The following is a 21,116-nucleotide window of genomic DNA, read 5'->3' as shown; positions in this document are numbered from 1 at the left end:
ATGTCCTATAGCCTTACGGAAGTAATCCTCACCTCAATCCATGAAGGCATCCAGCAGTCAGGGGGTCCCAGCACATTAAGTCAAGGACAATCTCTTAGTCAAGCATACGGTCAGGGCATTGTCAGACATCTAGGGAATGGGTCATGGGTAGTCCTGTGGCTCCATTGCTGCCAGTCCAGGGGTGCGCTACCTCAGTCAATGAGATGTTACAGCCACCATTCAAGGGTCTGGATGCTTTTTGCCTGGGGCTGTCCAGTTGAGTTGCTCAAGGAAGTGAGCCATTGTCAGTTTGTCAGGTTCACCCACAGAAACTAACAGTAAAAGAGGTCAGAAAGAGGGGAAAGGGGCTGCTGCACGAGAAGGAGGCTTGATAAATTATTCTTTGGGAAGGTATGTTGCAGGCTGGAAGGGGGCAACAATGGGGATACAACAATGCATGAATGGGGTAACCAAGGGTTAGCAGTATCCTGGCTTCAAGGGGGGTGGGAGCATGGGGGTGGACACTGTATGAACACACGTAGCATGGCCACTTCATCTGCCAGGGACTGGGGGAGCTGCACACATACTGGTTAACGTAGACCGTTTAGGTGGTTACCTGAAGAGTTGTCAGGTTTACAAGAACAGTTAGCAGGAAGGAGAACTTCATGATTTGAACTCATTGACTGGGAGAGATGGAGGCTCAAGCCACTATTGTGTTCTATCATGCTGGAAGTTGCTAGCACCCAATTGGGAAGAAATTGGCTGAAACCAAAGTCAGGGGTAAGGGTCTGGCCTGTGAGAAAGGGGGTTGCTTCCCACTACATCTTTGTCCCAATACATCTCAATCTGCCTCCTGCTTCCACAACCAGCATGAAGGAGGCTTGCTCAGCAGTGTAGCCTGTTAGCCCTGGAGGTTTGGTCAGATGACACCTTGGGCACTTGTTTCCAGATGCATCAGATGAGCCAAAGGTCTTCTGCCATTGCAAGTGGACGCACCTCAGCATGATCTTCCAAGGGTTGAAGGGGCAGATGGGGGCAGGTGGCAAGCTCAGTCATCTCTGGTTCCCTTAATGGACACTTCTGCAGAGCCTTTGTGTGGTTTGACCTCTGGCTGTGAGTCTCCAAGCACTGCTATATGAGGAATGGGCACTTAGACTCCCCGAGTCTTTGGTTTTGGAGTTCTTGGGACGTTTCTTAGTCTAGCACCTATGGTGCTGTCATAATGAGGTTCTCTTCAGATTGTGGTTTCACATTTTTTGAGCCTAGCATTCCTATTGCGATGTTAGGATGTGAGCTGGCTGTGGGTGGTGATGTGATGCAAATGGATTAGAGAAGATGTTGCAGCAATAGTGAGAATGACAGAGCACGAGCCTTGGTGGGAGGTGTGTGTAGCAACAGTGATAGAGTAAGTGTGAGGTCTCAGAGAGATGAGTGTGGAATTTTACCTGGGACAGGTCATTGAATTTCTTATGACACTGTCAGCTGTTCTAGAACACGGAACAAAGAACAGTATAGCACAGTACAAGGCCTTGGCCCACAATGTTGTGCTGACCTAATATTCTACTAAAATCAAACTACCCTGCATACTCTACATTATACCATCATTATATCAGCACTAGAGGTGGCATTAACCCTGGTGGCAATCTTGGACGAGGCTATGAGGATCCGATGACCTTGCATCCTCAAATGACAGCTCTCCTCCTTTACACTACCCGCCTTGATTAGGATCTCCAGATGCTATCTTTTTCTCTCCAACATGTTCTGGAAGCCTCCTTGGACAAGCTGGACAGCGGCGGAATGCAAGCACTTGTGGATGCACAGCAGCCTTTTAAAGATGGTATGATCTTTTGGTGGATTTTGCTCAGTGGCAATTTGTTCTGGGAGCAGTGTGTGCTAAGATAGAGCTGGAATCAGATGTGGTGAACTGTTATAGAGTCACAAAAGGTTGTTAATGAGGCAGGTGTATTAAGATACAGTGAAGAATTGCTAGACTTCATGATGAAAATCTCCAAAAGACATATTGCAACTTACATGTAGCCAAAAAAATGTATGATTTTGCCCAATATTTTTTGAGCCTGTAGCACCTCTCAATAAAATCATAACTGATGTGATCATAGCCTCATCTGCACAGTCCCACCTGACCTAATAACTTTTGACTCCCTCATTAGTCATGGATCTAACCACCTCTTCGTTAAAAGTACCCAATGAGTGGTATCCCTTGATTTTCTTTTTGGAATCATAATTATGCTAACTCTTTCTATACGCTGTAAATATGGAAGGCAGTCAGTTTCCATTTATACAGTTCCACCCATTCATGATTTTAGGCACCTTCTATCAAAATACTCCTCAATCTCTTGTGAGATAACAAATACTGTGTCACTTTTCCATGACTTGCTTTATATTTTCTCATACCAAGCAGCACAACCTAGTGAAATTGGGCAGTATATCCTCAGCGTTTTTCCCACAACGTGGAGCTCAAAACTGAAAACAGAACAGCATAGTTTTGTCTGACCCAAGTTTGATTCCTTGCAGCATTGTGATTTTTAAATAAAACCATTTTTCTGGTTGGTGTTATAGACTATTCAGCTGAATATTGTGAATTTAAGATTTGGGAAATGAAGGGGAAATGTCCATCTAAATTTTTGCCTTTTGAAAGCTGACAGGGAAATCAGGGGAAGATGATTTGAAAACATATGGCTGGCTGACGGACATTCTATGATAGGAGGATGAGGAAATTGAGTAGTGGTATACTTGGTACAGAACTGGATTAATAATTATAGCAATAAAAGGAATCTGAAACTCAAGCTACTGGAACTGCAGAAGTGTGAATATCCACAACTAAACTACCAAGATCCATAATGCAGCAGTGATAGAAAAATATACTTTAGAAAATTTTACTTGAGAAGCTGCCTTTACTGAATGAACTTAGTTTGGTGTCCACACTTCATGGTAGGAGATTAAAAACTTTTCTCTGGTTTAGGAAAAAATAAATCAGTTAGAGAACAAGCCATTATTCAATATCCAATAACCCTTGCCATAATTTAGTGCGTTTGAATACAGTGAAGGGCAGCATCATTCTCTGCTGAGGCATTCTCCATTGCTGAAAAACAACAGCAGTCACCCGAGTTTGGTCTAGATATTGTTAATCAACCTATTCAGAGATATTTTTCGCAACTCAGGAACAGGGGTGTCTTGAATCTGGATCTCATGGCCCCTTTGTTTTTTCAAGAAATATGGCTTGGTGGCAGCAAATGTACCCAAAATATTTCAGCTCATATGTGGCATTATAAGATAGTGACATCAGTGAAGACATTGACAGTTATGAGAGTGAGATTTTTAATCAACCTGTTTAGACATGTTACGACACACCACTGGAGAGGTTGGGCCTTGATTCCAGACCCTCTTTCCAGAGGTAGAAAGACTGCTACTGCACAGGAGCCCCTCCTGGGTTAGATACATGAAGATGGTCAGTGCCTCTGGAACCCAATGATAACAGTCAAAACATTCAAAAGAAATGGAAGGAGATAAACTTAAAAAATAATTAGAAGAATAAATGCTCTCAGACACAATATATACATAAAATGTTACTGTAGTCGTCAGATTAAACATCTAATGTTCAATAAGCTAACTACCTGAATTCCTTAATTACATTACCATCTTGTTACACATTCTTATCAGATAATCATTGATTTAAAAGTCTCTGGAACCTCTCTGAAATGTGCATTTCTTGCTTCTATTCCTATTTGTGAGAACATTTACTTTACAGTGTAAATTTTAGCACAATTTCATAGGTTGTTCCATATTTAGTTTACAAATTATGTAACTTTAGGAAAACTTTATTTTTCATCCTCATTTTAGTTAATCAAAATGCAGCCTACAGATAACACAAAACTCTTCTTCATCTTTTGATTCAACAACCAAATTGAGCCTAACACCACTACTTGTCGGATGAAGCACTCAGTCAATTGAAAGGCTCTTCTCATTTTAAGTAGCACATGACAGATCTTACAGCAGAGCAAAGCACATCAAAATCCTTCTTAAGATGAGTTATTTGATAGTGCACTGCTGCTATTCACTATATTGGGAATTAATCCTATTAATCTATATTTAATTTGTATTTAATGATTGTGGATAAAAAAATTTATGGAACTTGGTAATTTTAAAAAATTGTTGGAGCAACTTGTAATTAATGTTGCTTACAAGCTTGATCCTGAATTCAGGTGAAATGCCATGGGAACAAATGAAGCCTTTCAGAAAGAAATCAAAGGGAAAAATAATTCTGCTGCATCTTATAACATTCATTAAAAAAAGTTAGGAAGAGGGTTATATCATCATCGCCCTGATTCTCCAACACCCACTCACTGCTAATGAGGCTTCACATGAGGCCAGGCACATTTTTCGAAAGTATTTCTAAAGTCTTGAATTGGGTCAGGGGTCTGGGTGGATAGGGACACAAAGATAATAAATAATTTAACAGTAGGCCCTTCATTGTCTGGAATCATTAAGGAGCATACCACTGAGATCTTCATGCAACTCTTCAAGCACCTTGACAGACTGGGGGTGTTGTCTTACTGTCCAGGCTCACTGTGTCTCTCACATCACGACAGCATAAAGAGGCCTAACCATAAAGGAAGAAACTATCCCTCCAGAGAGGACAAAACAGAATGCAAACACTGATCAACCAATCAGGCTTCAGCTTTAATATCTTATCCCGTTCTTTATAAGTCTCATGCCATACATTTTAATTATGCTCAATCTGGAGATTTCCAAAACAAAAAAGTAGCTGATCTATTTCGAATGTTTGTAGACAATACAAAAGATTGGTGGAGTTGTGGACAATGAGGAGGATTGTCAGAGGATACAGCAGATTATAGATCAGTTGGAGGCATGGGCAGAAAAATGGCAGATGAAGTTTAATCCAGACAAATGTAAAGTGATGCAGTTTGGAAGGTCAAGTACAGATGGAAATTATACAGTGAATGGCAGAACCCTTAGAAGTATTAATATGCAGAGGGATCTGGATGTGCAGGTCCACAGATCATTGAAAGCAGCAGTGCAGAGAGATAAGGTAGTAAAAAAGGCCAATAGCATGCTTGCCTTCATTAGGAGGTGCACTGATTATGAGGATAGAGAAGTTATGCTGCAGTTTTATAGAACTTTAATTAAGCCACACTTGGAATGTTGTGTACATTTTTGGTCACCATACTACCAGAAGGATGTAGATGCTTTAGAGTGGGTACAGAAAAGGTTTACCAGGATTTTGCCTGGTATGGGGGATTTTAGCTGCTAAGAAAGGTTGCATAGACTGGGTTTAGTTTCACTGGAATGCAGAAGGTTGAGGGTCAACCTGATACAAGTTATTAACATTAGGAACAGCATGGAAAGTATGAGACTTTTTTCCAGGTGGAGGACACAGGTTCAAGGTATTGGCCGGGGGTGGGGTGGGGGGGGGGGGGGGGTGGTGGGTGGGTGGTGGTGAGAGACTTTAAAGAGACGTGCAAAGCAGAATTTTCACACAAAGGGTGGTGAGTGCCTCGAATGCTTTGTCAGAAGAGGTTGTGGAAGCAGACACAATAGCAGCATTCAAGAAACACCGGGATGAATACATGAATAGGAAGGGAATAGAGGGATTTGGATCTTGTAAGTGAAGGCAGTTTTAGATTAGATTCTCTACAGTGTGGGAACAGGCCCTTTGGCCCAACAAGTCCATACTGCCCCTTGGAGCATCCCACCAAGACCCATCCCCCTAAACACTATGAACATTTTAGCACGGCCAATCCACCTCGCCTGCACATATTAGAACTGTGGGAGGAAACTGGAGCACCCAGAGGAAACCCACGCAGACATGGGGAGAAGGTGCAAACTCCGCACAGACAGTTGCCAGAGGCTGGAATGGAAGCTGGGTCCTGGCGCTGTGAGGCTGCAGTGCTAACCACAGTGTCGCCGCCAATGTATCAGCGCAGGCTTGGACAGCCTGTATTGCTCTTTGTTCTTTAGTGGGACTCGGGTAACTCTTTCAAAGAGTCAGAACAGGCATGATGTATTATATAGGCTTATGATTTTGATTCCTACAAAACAGTTAATGAGTAAATATTACTGGTTCTGAATTTAGTGAAGAAATCAAATAACATTCCTGACTTTTGATTCTGAGTACAGAGGCATGAGAAGCAGACAAAGCTGCTGTAGTATCTGAGAACTGGGCATTGGCAAGATGTTGGTTCAAATTCAAGTTTTCTTAACTATTTCTATTCTTAACTTCAATGCGTTCTGGAGGTTACCAATTTCTCCACAAACAGCACTGAGGAAACAAATGATATTCCTAATCCAATCATATCACTTATTGTGTCATTGTAAAGGCCTCATTACCTCCTATTATCACATTTGACTCTGACATACTCAAGACATTACCTTGATTGCATAGAGAACCGGTGAAGCCCGACAAGCACTCACAGCGCCCTGTGACATGATGACACGGTCCATTACTGTGCACACACTGAGGACAAGCTTGGTTGCAATGATGGCCATAAAATCCAGGAGAACAGACTAGAAGAATGCCAAAATAGCTCAAACAGTTGAACAAAATACTCAGCATCCATGAATGGAAACCTTTCTGCAATTTTTCTCATTTTAAAATATTTGTTAACAATGATCAAATACTGGGCAACAGTTCATTTTACTGATTTTCACTGCACTGCCAAAACTTAAGTCACTTGATTGACTTTGAATGTTGATTCCCAGTCAAATTAGCATCAGATTTTCTGAACATTGTGTAAATGAACAAAAATCAAATGCAGTAGGATCGTGATTTCCTGACTTTCCCTTTGGGTTTCAATGATTCTTATGTATACTGCTGGAGGTAAAAATGTCAACAGCTTGTCCTTAATATGGCTGGAATCCTGTGTTTATTTCAGAACCCTCTCTCCCTCCCCCATTTCTGATGAAGGGTCTTGCATCAGCTTTTGTGCTCCTAAGATGCTGCTTGGCCTCCTGTGTTCATCCAGCTCTACACTTTGTTATCTTGGATTCTCCAGCATCTGCAGTTCCTATTATCTTGGAATCCTGTGTTGCTGTCCAGAGTGGAAAGTAAGGTGGGCAGGGAACTGAATTGGGTGAGAGACCAAAATTCAGAGTCCCAGGACTGGGATGAAAGCAGGCAATTAATTTCTCAGAATTTTAAGGCAAGTTAAGAGTCCTGATGGTGAGCATCAGGAAGTTCTTTTGCATGTATTTGCATGTCATATGTGCTCACCAAAAGGCCAGCTCACCAAAATTAGGCTCCCATTCCCTAATGAGTTCTACATGAGCGAGCAATATGTGCTTTCAGTTCATGGATAGACAGAAATATAAATGTGTAGTAGACTTTGGAGTGGGTAACTGATGTTATGTTCTCTTTGGGGAGCATTCCTATCTGCCAAGTCATGATTGTGAATGAATTGTGATTGTCTGAGTTGCACACAGAATAACCAGAAGGACAGAGGGGGAAGGTAATGTCAAGGAGACTGGCAATCAGTGGAAGTCTGTTTGGGGAAGGGTGAAAGGCTCAGAATATTTTATTGCAAGCACCCGTTCCAGAAACTGAGTGATACTACTCGTTTGCAGGGAATGGTTGCTGGATGTTCCAGGGTTTAGAACATTTAAAAAGAATAGGGAGGGGGGAAAAAGAGGAGGGGGTGTAGCACTACTAATCAGAGAGGGTATCACAGCTACAGAAGCTTCCATTGTCGAGGAAGATCTGCCTACTGAGTCAGTATGGGTGGAAATTAGGAACAGCAAGGGAGTAGTCACCTCGTTAGGGGTTTACTACAGGCCCCCCAATAGCAGCAGGGAGATTGAAGAAAGCATAGGTCGACAGATTTTGGAAAAGTGTGGACGCAGTAGGGCTGTTGTAATGGGTGACTTTAACTTTCCTAATATTGATTGGAACCTCCTTCGAGCAGAAGATTTGAATGGAGCTGTTTTTGTAAGGTGTGTTCAGGAGGGTTTCCTAACGCAGTACGTTGACAGGCCGACGAGGGGAGAGGCCATTCTAGACTTGGTGCTCGGAAACGAGCCGGGGCAGGTATCAGATCTTGTGGTGGGAGAGCATTTTGGTGATAGTGACCGTAACTGCCTCACATTCTACATAGCTATGGAGAAGGAGAGGATTAGGCAAAATGGGAGGATATTTAATTGGGGAAGAGGAAACTATGACGTGATTAGACATGAGTTAGGAAGGATGGACTGGGAGCAATTGTTCCATGGTAAGGGAACTATAGACATGTGGAGACTGTTTAAGAACAGTTGTTGCGAGTGATGAGTAAATATGTCCCTCTGAGACAGGCAAGAAGGGGTAAGATAAAGGAACCTTGGATGACGAGAGCAGTGGAGCTTCTTGTGTAAAGGAAGAAGGTAGCTTACATAAGGTGGAGGAAGCTAGGGTCAAGTTCAGCTAGAGAGGATTACACGCAGGCAAGGAAGGAGCTCAAAAATGGTCTGAGGAGAGCCAGGAGAGGGCACGAGAAAGGCTTGGCAGAACGGATTAGGGAGAACACAAAGGCATTTTACACTTATGTGAGGAATAAGAGAATGGTCAAAGAAAGAGTAGGGCCGATCAGGGATAGCATAGGAAACTTGTGTGTGGAGTCTGAGGAGGTAGAGGAAGCCCTAAATGAGTTTTTTGCTTCTGTCTTTACGAAAGAAACGAAGTTTGTAGTGAATGAAACCTTTGAAGAGCAGGTGTGCATGCTGGAATGGATAGAGATAGAGGAAGCTGATGTGCTGAAAATTTTGTCAAACATTAAGATTGACAAGTCGCCAGGCCCGGACCAGATTTGTCCTCGGCTGCTTTGGGAAGCGAGAAATGCAATTGCTTCGCCACTTGCGAAGATCTTTGCATCCTCGCTCTCCACTGGAGTCGTACCTGAGGACTGGAGAGAGGCAAATGTAATTCCTCTCTTCAAGAAAGGAAATAGGGAAATCCCCGGCAATTACAGACCAGTAAGTCTCACGTCTGTTGTCTGCAAGGTGTTAGAAAGGATTCTGAGGGATAGGATTTATGACCATCTGGAAGAGCATGGCTTGATCAAATACAGTCAACACGGCTTTGAGGGGTAGGTCATGCCTCACAAACCTTATCGAGTTTTTTGAGGATGTGACTAGAAAAGTTGATGAGGGTCGAGCTGTGGATGTGGTGTATATGGACTTCAGTAAGGCATTTGATAAGGTTCCCCATGGTAGGCTCATTCAGAAGGTCAGGAGGAATGGGATACAGGGGAACTTAGCTGCTTGGATACAGAATTGGCTGGCCAACAGAAGACAGCGAGTGGTAGTAGAAGGAAAATATTCTGCCTGGAAGTCAGTGGTGAGTGGGGTTCCACAGGGCTCTGTCCTTGGGCCTCTACTGTTTGTAATTTTTATTAATGACTTGGATGAGGGGATTGAAGGATGGGTCAGCAAGTTTGCAGACGACACAAAGGTCGGAGGTGTCGTTGACAGTATAGAGGGCTGTTGTAGGCTGCAGCGGGACATTGACAGGATGCAGAGATGGGCTGAGAGGTGGCAGATGGAGTTCAACCTGGATAAATGCGAGGTGATGCATTTTGGAAGGTCGAATTTGAAAGCTGAGTACAAGATTAAGGATAGGATTCTTGGCAGTGTGGAGGAACAGAGGGATCTTGGTGTGCAGATACATAGATCCCTTAAAATGGCCACCCAAGCGGACAGGGTTGTTGAGAAAGCATATGGTGTTTTGGCTTTCATTAACAGGGGGATTGAGTTTAAGAGTCGTGAGATCTTGTTGCAGCTCTATAAAACTTTGGTTAGACTGCACTTGGAATACTGCGTCCAGTTCTGGTTGCCCTATTATGGGAAAGATGTGGATGCTTTGGAGAGGGTTCAGAGGAGGTTTACCAGGATGCTGCCTGGACTGGAGGGCTTATCTTATGAAGAGAGGTTGACTGAGCTCGGTCTCTTTTCATTGGAGAAAAGGAGGAGGAGAGGGGACCTAATTGAGGTATACAAGATAATGAGAGGCATAGATAGAGTTGATAGCCAGAGACTATTTCCCAGGGCAGAAATGGCTAGCACGAGGGGTCATAGTTTTAAGCTGGTTGGAGGAAAGTATAGAGGGGATGTCAGAGGCGGGTTCTTTACACAGAGAGTCGTGAGAGCATGGAATGCGTTGCCAGCAGCAGTTGTGGAAGCAAGGTCATTGGGGTCATTTAAGAGACTGCTGGACATGCATATGGTCACAGAAATTTGAGGGTGCTTACATGAGGATCAATGGTCGGCACAACATCGTGGGCTGAAGGGCCTGTTCTGTGCTCTACTGTTCTATGTTCTATGTTAATAAACACCTGCCCTTTAAACATGGTTCCAGGACCCTCAACCCTGTAGTTATGAGCTTTGGCCTCTTCAGACACAAGATATGCTACTCACCCAAGCAAATAAAGTGAACTGAGAACTATGTAATTGTGCAAGAAAAGTAGACTTTCCCCTGATATTCCAGGGTGGCACAGTGACTCAGTGGTTAGCACTGCTGCCTCACAGCACCAGGGACCAAGATTCAATTCCACCCTTGGGCAACTGTCTGTGTGGTGTTTGCACATTCTCCCCATGTGGGTTTCCACTGGGTGCTCCATTTTCCTCCCACAATCCAAAGATGTGCAGGGTAGGTGGATTGGCCATGCTAAAATTGCCCTTAGTGTTCAAGAATTTGGTAGAATAGGTGGGTAATAAGGGGAGGGTCTGGTGGGATGCTCTGACGGTCAGAATGGACTTGTTGGGCTGAAGGATCTGTTTTCACACTGTAGGGATTCTACGAAAAAGAACATGCTGCTGATAGTGAAAACAACTTGCAGTTATGTAGTGTCATTGATGTATTTAAAACCACATCCCCACACTACCAAAAGAAGCTCAAAGGACCATCCTTAAATTTCATACCTAAAGAAATATGATTAGGGAAGATTCCCAAAAGTTCAGTCAGAGATAAATTGTAAGGAGGGGAGTAAGATAGTGAGATAGGAAGATTGAAGGAAAGAATTTCGGAGCCAAGGACAGAAGACAGGCCTTTCATTGGTAGACAAACAAAAATCAGGCCAGGCAAAAATTCAGAGTCCAGAATTATCCATTCTTAACCTGGGATCAATGGCTGAGAATGATTCTTTCCAGAATTGATGGGGACCAAATAGGTGATGAAAGAGAAAATGTTTTTAAAATTTTGTAGAAAAATTACTGGTACAGTTCATACTTACTCCTCTGGCATGTAATTCCACGAAATCCAGGTGCACACACACAAGTCCCATCCTCAGGTGAACAGGAGCCACCATTTTCACAGTTACAGGAAATGGAACAGTTTGGACCCCAACGCCCCCACTGACACACACTGTCACAGCGAATGCCTGGAAGAGAAAACAGAACAGACATAAGAAGCACATTTATAGAAATGTGCAAGACCATCATCCTGAAATTCATGGGTACGGAGAGGGTGGATTGTCTCATTTCCATTTTGGGATGGCCGAGAAAATAAAAGCAGGAGCAGGCCATTCAGATTTTTGAGTCTGCGTGATTCAATTTGATCATAGCTGATCACCTACCTCAAAGCCACCTTTCCATGCCATCTCCATTTCCACTGATGTTATCAGTATCCAGGAATCTATTGATTCGTCTTGATTACATTCACTGGTTGACCTTTCACATCTCTCTGGGGTAAAGCATTCCAGAGATTTATTGCCTTCTGAATGCTGCTCTTAATCACTGTTTGTTTCTTAATCTGAGACAATGATCCCTGGTTTTAGACTCAACAGCCAGGGGAAACTCCTGTCCATGTTCACCATGTCTGACTCTGTAAGGATTTACTAAGTTTAGTAAGACATCACCTCTCATTCTCGGAAATTTTAGAGATTACAAACCCACTTCCCTCAATTTCTCTTCACAAAATAATCCTACAATCTCAGGGATTAATCAGGTGAACTTCTATTACACTCCCTCAATGAAACACATATCCTTCTGTAGCCAAGGAGTCTGAAATCGTACACAACACACCAAAGTACTATTCAACTGCAGCAATCTATCTTTATTCCTGTAATCAAATCCTTGTGCAATGAAGGCCAACATTCCTTTTGCCCTTCAAACTACCTGCTGCACCTGAACATTAATTTTTAATAACACGAGCAAGGACACTGAAATCCCTTCAGACATCAATGCTTCCAAATCTCTCATAATTTAAGAAAAGCATTAAATGGAATCTCACAGGGGTCTGAGTAGATAGGCTACGATAAGAAATGTGGCACAATCGTACGATATGTCTAGGAGTTGAAGATGAAATTTTCAATAGACAGCAGTGACTTGCCTATTTAGGGGATTATTGCTTGTTAATGACTTTATTACCTGCAGAACTCACTTCATTAATATGCAGCTTTCTATTGTGCCATCCACTTGCAAGCAAACTAGATGATGGGAACTCTTGGCCTGGTGGAGGTAGTCATTGATTGTCTCCCTATACAGCAGAAGGCTGAGACTGCTGTCACCCAGCGGGCAACCTCAGACCAGAGGGAGTTGCTCTGTAAGGCCTCAACCTTGAATCCAGATCTCGTCAAGTCTCATGGCCTCAGATCAAACATGGGCAAGGAGGCTTTTTGCTGATTGTCATCTATTGCATTCCCCTCAGTTGGTGATTCAATACTTCTCCATGATGTGGAGGGAATACTGAGGGTGGCAAGGGTGCACAATGAGATAGTGAACTGGGGGTTCATCTGCTCTTTCAGGTTTTAGAAAATCCTTATCGTTCTGCTTTAAAAAAGAGCAGAGAATTTTCCACAGGGTTCTGGACAATAATTATCTCTCAATCAACATTACAGAAAGACTGTCTGGCCATTATAATTTGCTTCCAATGGCACCTTGCCATACTCAGTAAATCACAAGGTTCTATGATTGTTCTCCAGAGGTATGGATGTTCAACAAATCTTATTACAAACCTGCAACTGCTTCATGATGATAGGACTTCAAATGTTTTGAGGGAAATCTGAAACAGATGTTTATAAAATTCAGACTGGTGTCAAGCAAGATTGAGTGGTAACTTCCATACTATTTCCAATCTACCTGACAGTTGAGAGTCACCTCTTTAAAGATCAATTTCCCTCTCGTGAGTATATCAAGTACTGCCCTAATGGAATAACCTTTAACCTCAGTCAACTAGGTGCCAAAACTAAACTGACTATTGTAAAAATACGTAACGTACACTAGATGGATGGCTGCAGCATCATTGCCCACTCTGCATTTGGAAGTCACGCTTGATCTCCACAATTGTGCATATAAGAGATTGGGCCCATGTATTTTGAGGGGGAGAGTCTTGAATATTTTGAGCACTTCCTTCGCCTTAGTAGCCACCTCTCTCAAAAGGCCACCATTGATAGTGGAGATCTAACACCTGATCAGCTGTCCCACTCAGATTTCTCCAAACTTTGGCAGGGTGTATTTAACAACAAAGACTTCTCTACCAGTCAGCAAAAGTGCTGGAATGCAGAACACTAATCTCATTTTCCAGCTTTGCTATGGTATTATTAGCTAATATTTAAGTAATGATTGAATGTTCTGAGAATTTCTGACCAACCATCCTGTCAGGCAGTGAATTTCAGACTTCCACCACCCTCATTTGGCCAGTTGAAAACATTTTAGAGTCATAGTCATAGAGTCAAAGTTATACAGTATGGAAACAGACTCTTTAGTCCAACGGATCTTCGCCCAATAGATATCCTTAACGGATCTAGTCCCATTTCCCAGCATTTGGCCCATATCCCTCTGAACCTTTCCTATTCATCCAGATGCCTTTAAAGCTTTATAAGTGTGCCTGGCTCCACCACCTCCTCTGGCAGCTTGTTCCACACACTTACTACTCTCCGCATGAAAAAGTCGCTACTCAGGTCCCTTTTAAATCTTTTTCCTGTCACCTTAAACCTATGCCTTCTAGTTTTGGGCTCCCCTAACAAGGGGAAAAGACCTTGGCTACTCATCCTATGCCAATCTATAAAACTCTATAAGGCCACACCTCAGCCTCTGATGCTCCAGGGGAAAAAAGCCCCAGCCTAGTCAGTCTCTCCCTATAGTTCAAACCCTCCAAACCCAACAACAGTTAATCTTTTCTGAAGTTTAGCAACATCTTTCCTACAGCAGGGACACCAGAACTAAAGCAGTTTTCTAAAAGTGGCCTCACCAAAGTCCTGTACAACTGCAACACGATGTCCCAAACTCTACACTTAATACACTGATCAATGAAGGTAAGTGTGCTAAACGCCTTCTTCATGAATCACCACCCTATCATTTACCTTAAATCGTGCCCCCTGGTTATTGATCCCTCTCTTAATGGATAAAGTGCCTTCTTGTCCACCCTATCCATGTCCCTTACAATGTTATACACTCTGTTGGGTCCTGTCTCAGCCTTCATTACTCCAAAGAAAACAACCTCTGTATATCTAATCTCTCCTCATAGACGTTCAGCCCAGGCTGATTTCTGGTGTCTCCTCTGTGCCCTCTCCAATGCAATTACGTCCTTACTATAATGTGGCATCCATAAAATAGATACAATTCTCCAGACGTGACTTAATCACTGTTTTATGCAGTTCCAGGAATCACCCATTTGCTCTTGCATTTTATGCCTCAGCTAAAAAAAAGTAAGTATTCCATATGCCTTCTTAATCACCTGTCCTGCTACCTGCAGGGGTTTGCGGATAGGCATACCAAAGTACTTCTGACCTCAGTGCTTTCCAGGGTCCATTCATTCACATGTAATCCCATGCCTTGTTAGTTCTCCCCAAGTACACTACCTCAAACTTTTCCAGTCTCGCAGCTGACCAGTCCATTGATACCCTCCAGCAGTTTACTGCTACCCCCCCGCACTATTTACTGCCTACCAATTTTATCATCCGCAAATTTATTATACCTCCTACCTTTAATACATTAACAAGCAGGGAATTGAGGGATATTTTGAGCATTGAGACAAAAGGGATTCAGTTTAGAGAGCTACCATTCATCCTTGTGGGCCAAAGGGCCTGTTTCTATGCAGTACTATTCTTTGTATATCACAGGAAGCACTGAACCCTGTGGAACTCCACTGGAAACAGAACTCCAGTCACAGAAACATCCCTCCACCATCGCATTTTGATGCGTGCCTCCAAGGCAATTTTGGATCTAACATGTTACTTTGCCTTTGATCCCATTGGTCGAGAAAGTAAGAGCCAGTCTGCCGTGAGGGCTTTTATGAAAGGCCTTGATGAAGTTCATGTTGATCACATTGAATGTATTACCCTTATGAACACTCCTAGTTATCTCCTCAATCAAACTGGGGCGGCACGGTGGCTAGCACTGCAGCCTCACAGCGCCAGGGACCCAAGTTCGATTCCCACCTCGGGCGACTGTCTGTGTGGAGTTTGCATTCTCCCCGTGTCTGCATGGGTTTCCTCCGGGTGCTCCGGTTTCCTCCCACAGTCCAAAGATGTGCAGGTTAGGTGGATTGGCCATGCTAAATTGCTTGTAGTGTTCAGGGGTGTGTGGGTTACAGGGGGATGGGTCTGGGTGGGATGCTTCAAGGGGCAGTGTGGACTTGTTGGGCCAAAGGGCCTGTTTCCACACTGTAGGGAATCTAATCTAAAACTTGGCACACCAGACCTTCCTTTAACAATGCTGCACTACTCTCCCTGATTAATCCGTCTCTACAAATGCAGATGTATTCTGTTCCTCAGAATTCTTTCCGATAACATCCCAGCAACATAGTTAGACTGAGAGGCTTGTCATTTCCTGGTCTATAGATTTCTCCTTTTATAAATAATGTAACAATGTTTGCAGACCTCTAATTCCCTGACATCTCCGCTGTGGCCAGGCAGGATTTGAAAATTACTGCCAGGGCCCCTGACTATCACCACCCTCACCTTTCTCAAAAACCAATGGATGTGCATACACTTTTAAAGCTGCTCAACCCTCTAGTACCTTCTCTCTCTATACATTAGACCCTTCAAGTCAGTAGTCACACAACACCAGGTTACAGTCTGAGATAGTAGGAACTGCCAATGCAGGAGAGTCTGAGATAACAAGGTGTACAGCTGGATGAACACAGCAGGTCAAGCAGCATCCAAGGAGCAGGAAAGTTGACATTTTGGGTCTGGACGGTTTTTCATTTTCTGAAGAAGTGTCCAGACCAGAAACATCAGCCTTCCTGTTCCTCTGATGCTGCTTGACCTGCTGTGTTCATCCAGCTCTACACCTTGTTATACCAGGTTACAGTCCAACAGGATTATTTGAAATCACAAGCTTTTGGAGTGCCACTCCTTCATGAGGTGAAGTGGAGGGAAGCTCACGGGCACAGAATATACAGGTGAAGAACAAAGAACAATACAGCACAGGGACAAGTTCTTTGGCCCTCCAAGCCTGCACTTCTATACTAAAACTGTTTTCACTTACAGGCTCTGTACCGCTGTATTCTCTTCCTGTTCATGTATTCGTCCAGGCGTTTCTTGAACGCTGCTAGTGTCTGCTTCCACCACCTCCACTGGCAGCAAGTTCCAGGCACTCACCAACCTTAGTGTGAAAAACCTGCCTTGCACCTCTCTTTTAAACATATTCCCATATACCTGCCTCCCCACGTTGAACTTTTGTCCCCTCCACCCTGGGGAAAAGCCTCAGAGTTTCCATTCTATCCATGCCATTCACAATCTTATAAACTTCCATCAGGTCTCCCTTCAACCTCCTGCTTTCCAGTGATAACAAAACCAACCTATCCAACCTTTCCCCCATACCAGGCAACGTCCTGATAACAAAATGTGAAGCTGGATGAACACAGCAGGCCAAGCAGCATCTCAGGAGCACAAAAGCTGACATTTCGGGTCTAGACCCTTCATCAGAAAAGGGGAATGGGGATTCTGAAATAAATAGGGAAGAGGGGGGAGGCGGACTGAAGATGGATAGAAGATAGGTAGAGAGGTGAGTATGGGTGGGGAGATAGGGAGGGGATAGATCATCACTCAACCCCATGCCAGGCCCCAAGATGAAAACCCACACCACCTCCCTCACCCCCATGCCAGGCCCCAAGATGAAAACGCATGGGCCCAAGCTATGCCTGCCTCTTTGTAACACATGCTGTCAAATATCATCGGGGTGGGTTGTACAGAATGGGCTAAAAGTTAATATTGACATTCGACAGCTGCATGGGAAAGTTGATTGTACAGGATGGAAAAAAAAAGGCTGTGAAAGTTTAGAATGATACTTGACAAGCTGCAGGATCTTGAACGAGCACTGTGAACATTCTTTACGAGCCAAAGACAACATCTGAAGCATATTTTCCCATCTTGTGCTTTTTGTACCAGCCAGCAATTTTGTCTTTCTGTGTCTGCTTTCTTTGTGCTGGCCGTCTGTTATATTGTGTAAGAGAGACAGAGAGTTTCATTCCAAAGCACTGGACTTCACCGTGGCTCAGAATCACAAACGGTGCCAGAAATGAACGTCAGTCTCCAGACCAGCCATCGATCGTGGAGCCCCTGACGGGCGGGATGGCATAAGACCTGTTGCTTTTTTTCTTGAAGGACATGAGCCTTCTTGTTTTTTCCTTTTCTCTTCCATATGTTATTATCACTGTAATCATTTATTATTCATTATTATTACATAATAAACATTCACATTTAAGCAAATTGCTGTTGGACGAGCCTTCTCTCAATTATATTCACCCACAGCTGAAAAGAACCTCATGATGTGATCCAAGACACCATGTGACTTTACTTTTTGTATCAGTGTGTCATGAAGGATCTTATCAAAGGCTTTACTTAAGTGCGCATAGACAACATCAACAGCTTTCCTCTCAATCATTTTTCGTCACCTCCTCAAAAACTCGATCAATTTAGTGAGGCATAGCCTCCCCTACACAAAACTATGCTGTCAATTGTTACTACATCCATTTGCTTCTAAATTCAAATAGATCTTGTCGCCGAGAACCTTTTCCAATAATTTTCCTACTGCCAATGTGATGCCAACAGGCCTGTAGTTGCCTGGATTATCCCTGCTGAGATTTCTGAATGCTTGGACGTGCATGGTAAAATGGGGCAAATTCAGCATGGTTTCATCAAGAGGAGGTGATGCCTGACAAATCTGCTAGAATTCTTTGAAGAGGTAATAAACAGGTTAGACGAAGGTGAGCCAATTGATGTTACCTACCTGGAGTTCCAGAAAACCTCTAACAAGGTGCTGCACAGAAGGCTGCTGAATAAGATAACAGCCCATGGTGTTAGAAGCAAGGTACTAGCACGGATAGAAGATTGGCTATCTGACAGAAATCTGCGAGTAGGGATAAAAGGGTCCTTCTCAAGCTGGCACGTGGTGACTAGTGGAGTTCCACAAAGGTTGGCATTGGGACCACAATGTTTCACTTTATACATTAATGATCTAGATGAAGGAACTGAGGGTATTCTGGCTAAGTTTACAGATTATACAGAGATAGGTAGAGGGAGAGGTAGTATTAAGGAGGCAGGGAGGCTGCAAAAAGATTTAGTCAGGAGAGTGGGCAAAGAAGTGGCAGATGGAATACAACATGCAAAACTGTGAGGTCATGCACTTTGGTAGGAAGAATAGAGGCACAAATTATTTTCTAAGTGGGAAGAAAAGTCAGAAATCTGAATTGCAAAGGGTCTTGGGAGTTCTAGTCCATGATTCTCTTAAGGTAAACTTGCAGGTTGAGTTGATAGTTAGGAAGGCCGATACAATGTTGGCATTTATTTCGAGAGGACGAGACTATAAAAGCAGGGATACACTTCTGAGGCTTCAAAAGGCTCTGGTCAGAGCACATTTAGAATATTGTGTGCAATTTTGAGCTCCATACCTCAGGAAGGATGTACTGGTCCTGTAGCAGGTCCAGGAGGGTCATGAGAATGATCCCAGGAATGAAAGGTTTAACGTATGACAAATATTTCAGGACTCTCAGTCTATACTTTTTTGAGTTTCGAAAAATGGGGTGGGGATATAATTGAAATTTACAGAATACTGAATGGCCTGAACAGAGTGGACGTTGTGAACATATTTCCATTAGCAGAAGCGACTAGGACCCGAGATCACAGCATTAGAGTAAAGGGAAGACTCTTTAGAATGGAGGCCAGGTCATTGAGTATATTTAATGCAGAGTCAGATAGGTTCTTGGTTGTCAAGGGGATCAAAGGTTATGAGGAGAAAGCAGGAGAATGGGATTGAGAAACTTATCGGCCGTGATTGAATGGTGGAGCAAACTTGATGGGCCAAATGGCCTATTTACTATTCCTATGTCCTGTGGCCTTCTTAAATAATGGACAACACTGGCTATTCTCCAGTCCTCTGGGACCTCACCTGCGGCCAGAGAGGATACAATAATGCCTGTCAATACTCCAGCAATCTGTTCTCTTGCTTCCCTCAATATTCTGGGATAGATCCCATTTTAAAGATGCACAACATCTCTTCCTTTTTCATAGCAATTTGGCGCCCTGTTCCCTGAGATTATCCTCCAAAAATTCCTTCTGGTTTGGTGAATACCAACACAAAGTATTAATTTAGGACCTCACCTACCACTTCTGTCTCCACTCATAGATTCCCGCTTTTTGTCTTTGAGTGGGCCAACCCTTTCCCCGGCTGTCCTCTTGCTTTTTATATAGAATGTAGAAAAGTACAGCACAGTACAGGCCCTTCGGCCCACGATGTTGTGCCATGGAATAATCCTAATCCAAAAATAAAATAACCTAACTTACATTCTCCTCAATTCACTGCTCTCCATGTGCATGCCCAGCAGTCGCTTAAATGTCACTAATGACTCTGCTTCCACGACTACCACTGGCAAAGTATTCCATGCGCTCGCTCACAACTCTCTTGCCTCTGGGTGAAGAAACTCCCTCTGACGTCTCCTCTATACCTTCCTCATAACACCTTAAAACTATGACCCCTCGTGGCAGTCAATCCTGCCCTGGGAAAAAGTCTCTGGGTATCGACTCTATCCATGCCTCTCATTACCTTGTACACCTCGATCTGGTATATATAAAATGCCTTGGAATTCTCCTTAATCCTGTTTGCCTACGACTTGTCATGACTGCCTTTAGCCCTTCCTATTCCTTATTTAAGTTCTTTCCCTCTTACCTTATACGCTTCAAGGGCTGTCATCAAGGAAGAAATAAGAAGATATCCAGATAGAAATTGCCTCACTGGGCAGATGCAGCATGGGTTCATGAAATACAGGTCATGTTTGATTAATTTGCTGGAATTCTATGAAGACATTATGAGCACTGGACAATGCTCATTATGAGGTGGACAATGAGGACCCAGTAGATGTAGTGTATCTGGATTTTCAAAAGGCATTCTTCAAGGCACTGCACAAAAGGCTGCTGCATAAGATAAAGGTGCACAGTGTTACAGGAAATGTATTTACATGGATCAAGAGTTGGTAAACTGACAGGAAACAAACAGTTGGGATAAAAGAGATAACACGGTGTGAGGCTGGATTAACACAGCAGGCCAAGCAGCATCAGAGGAGCAGGAAAGTTTAACATTTCGGGTCAGGACCCTTCTTCAGAGTGGGGACAAAAGAGTGTTTTTCTGATTGGTGAACAGTGACTACTGGTGTGTCTCAGGGATCAGCGCTGGGACTGCAATTATTTATAATTTACATTGATGATTTGGAGTTGGGACCCATGTGTAGTGCATCAAAGTCTGTGGATGACACTAAAGTGAGTGGTAGAGCAAAGTGTGTAGGGGATTCTGAAAGTTTGCAGAGGGCTATTGACAGTTTAAGTGAGTGGGCAAAGGTCTGGTAGATGGAATTCCATGTTGAAAAACGTGAAGTCATCCATTTTGGTAGGAATAACAGCAAAAGGGGCTATTACTTGAACGGTAAAACATTGCAGCACGCTGCTATGCAGAGGGACCTGGGTGTCCTTGTACATGAGCTGCAGAAGGTTGGTTTGCAGGTACTTAAGGTAATTAAGTAGGCAAATGGAATTTTGTCCTTCATTGCTACAGGGGTTAAGTTTAAAAGCAGGGAGGTTATGTTGCAGCTGTACAGGGTGCTGGTGAGGCCACACCTGGAGTACTGCATGAAGTTTTGATCTCCTTACAGGAGAATGGATGTACTGGCACTATAGGGGGTGCAGAGGAAATTCACCCGATTGATT

General features: G+C 43.4%; 1 protein-coding gene across 3 annotated transcripts in view; it reads right to left on the bottom strand.

The window, feature by feature from the left end:
* megf11 (multiple EGF-like-domains 11) overlaps window positions 1-21,116 on the bottom strand; it is a 498,254-nt gene that overhangs the window by 53,298 nt on the left and 423,840 nt on the right. For all 3 annotated transcript variants that reach the window (XM_059639362.1, XM_059639360.1, XM_059639361.1), the window contains 2 exons: window positions 11,211-11,357; window positions 6,388-6,522 (listed from right to left, as the gene is read on the bottom strand). In XM_059639362.1, the coding sequence (XP_059495345.1) occupies window positions 6,388-6,522; window positions 11,211-11,357 (282 nt within the window). The remainder of the gene's footprint in view (window positions 1-6,387; window positions 6,523-11,210; window positions 11,358-21,116) is intronic.

This window comes from Stegostoma tigrinum, chromosome 33 (assembly GCF_030684315.1).
Source record: "Stegostoma tigrinum isolate sSteTig4 chromosome 33, sSteTig4.hap1, whole genome shotgun sequence".
Taxonomy (NCBI): Eukaryota; Metazoa; Chordata; class Chondrichthyes; order Orectolobiformes; family Stegostomatidae; genus Stegostoma; species Stegostoma tigrinum.
Note: the sequence above shows the minus strand (reverse complement) of the source record. Positions and strands in the feature narration are given on the sequence as shown.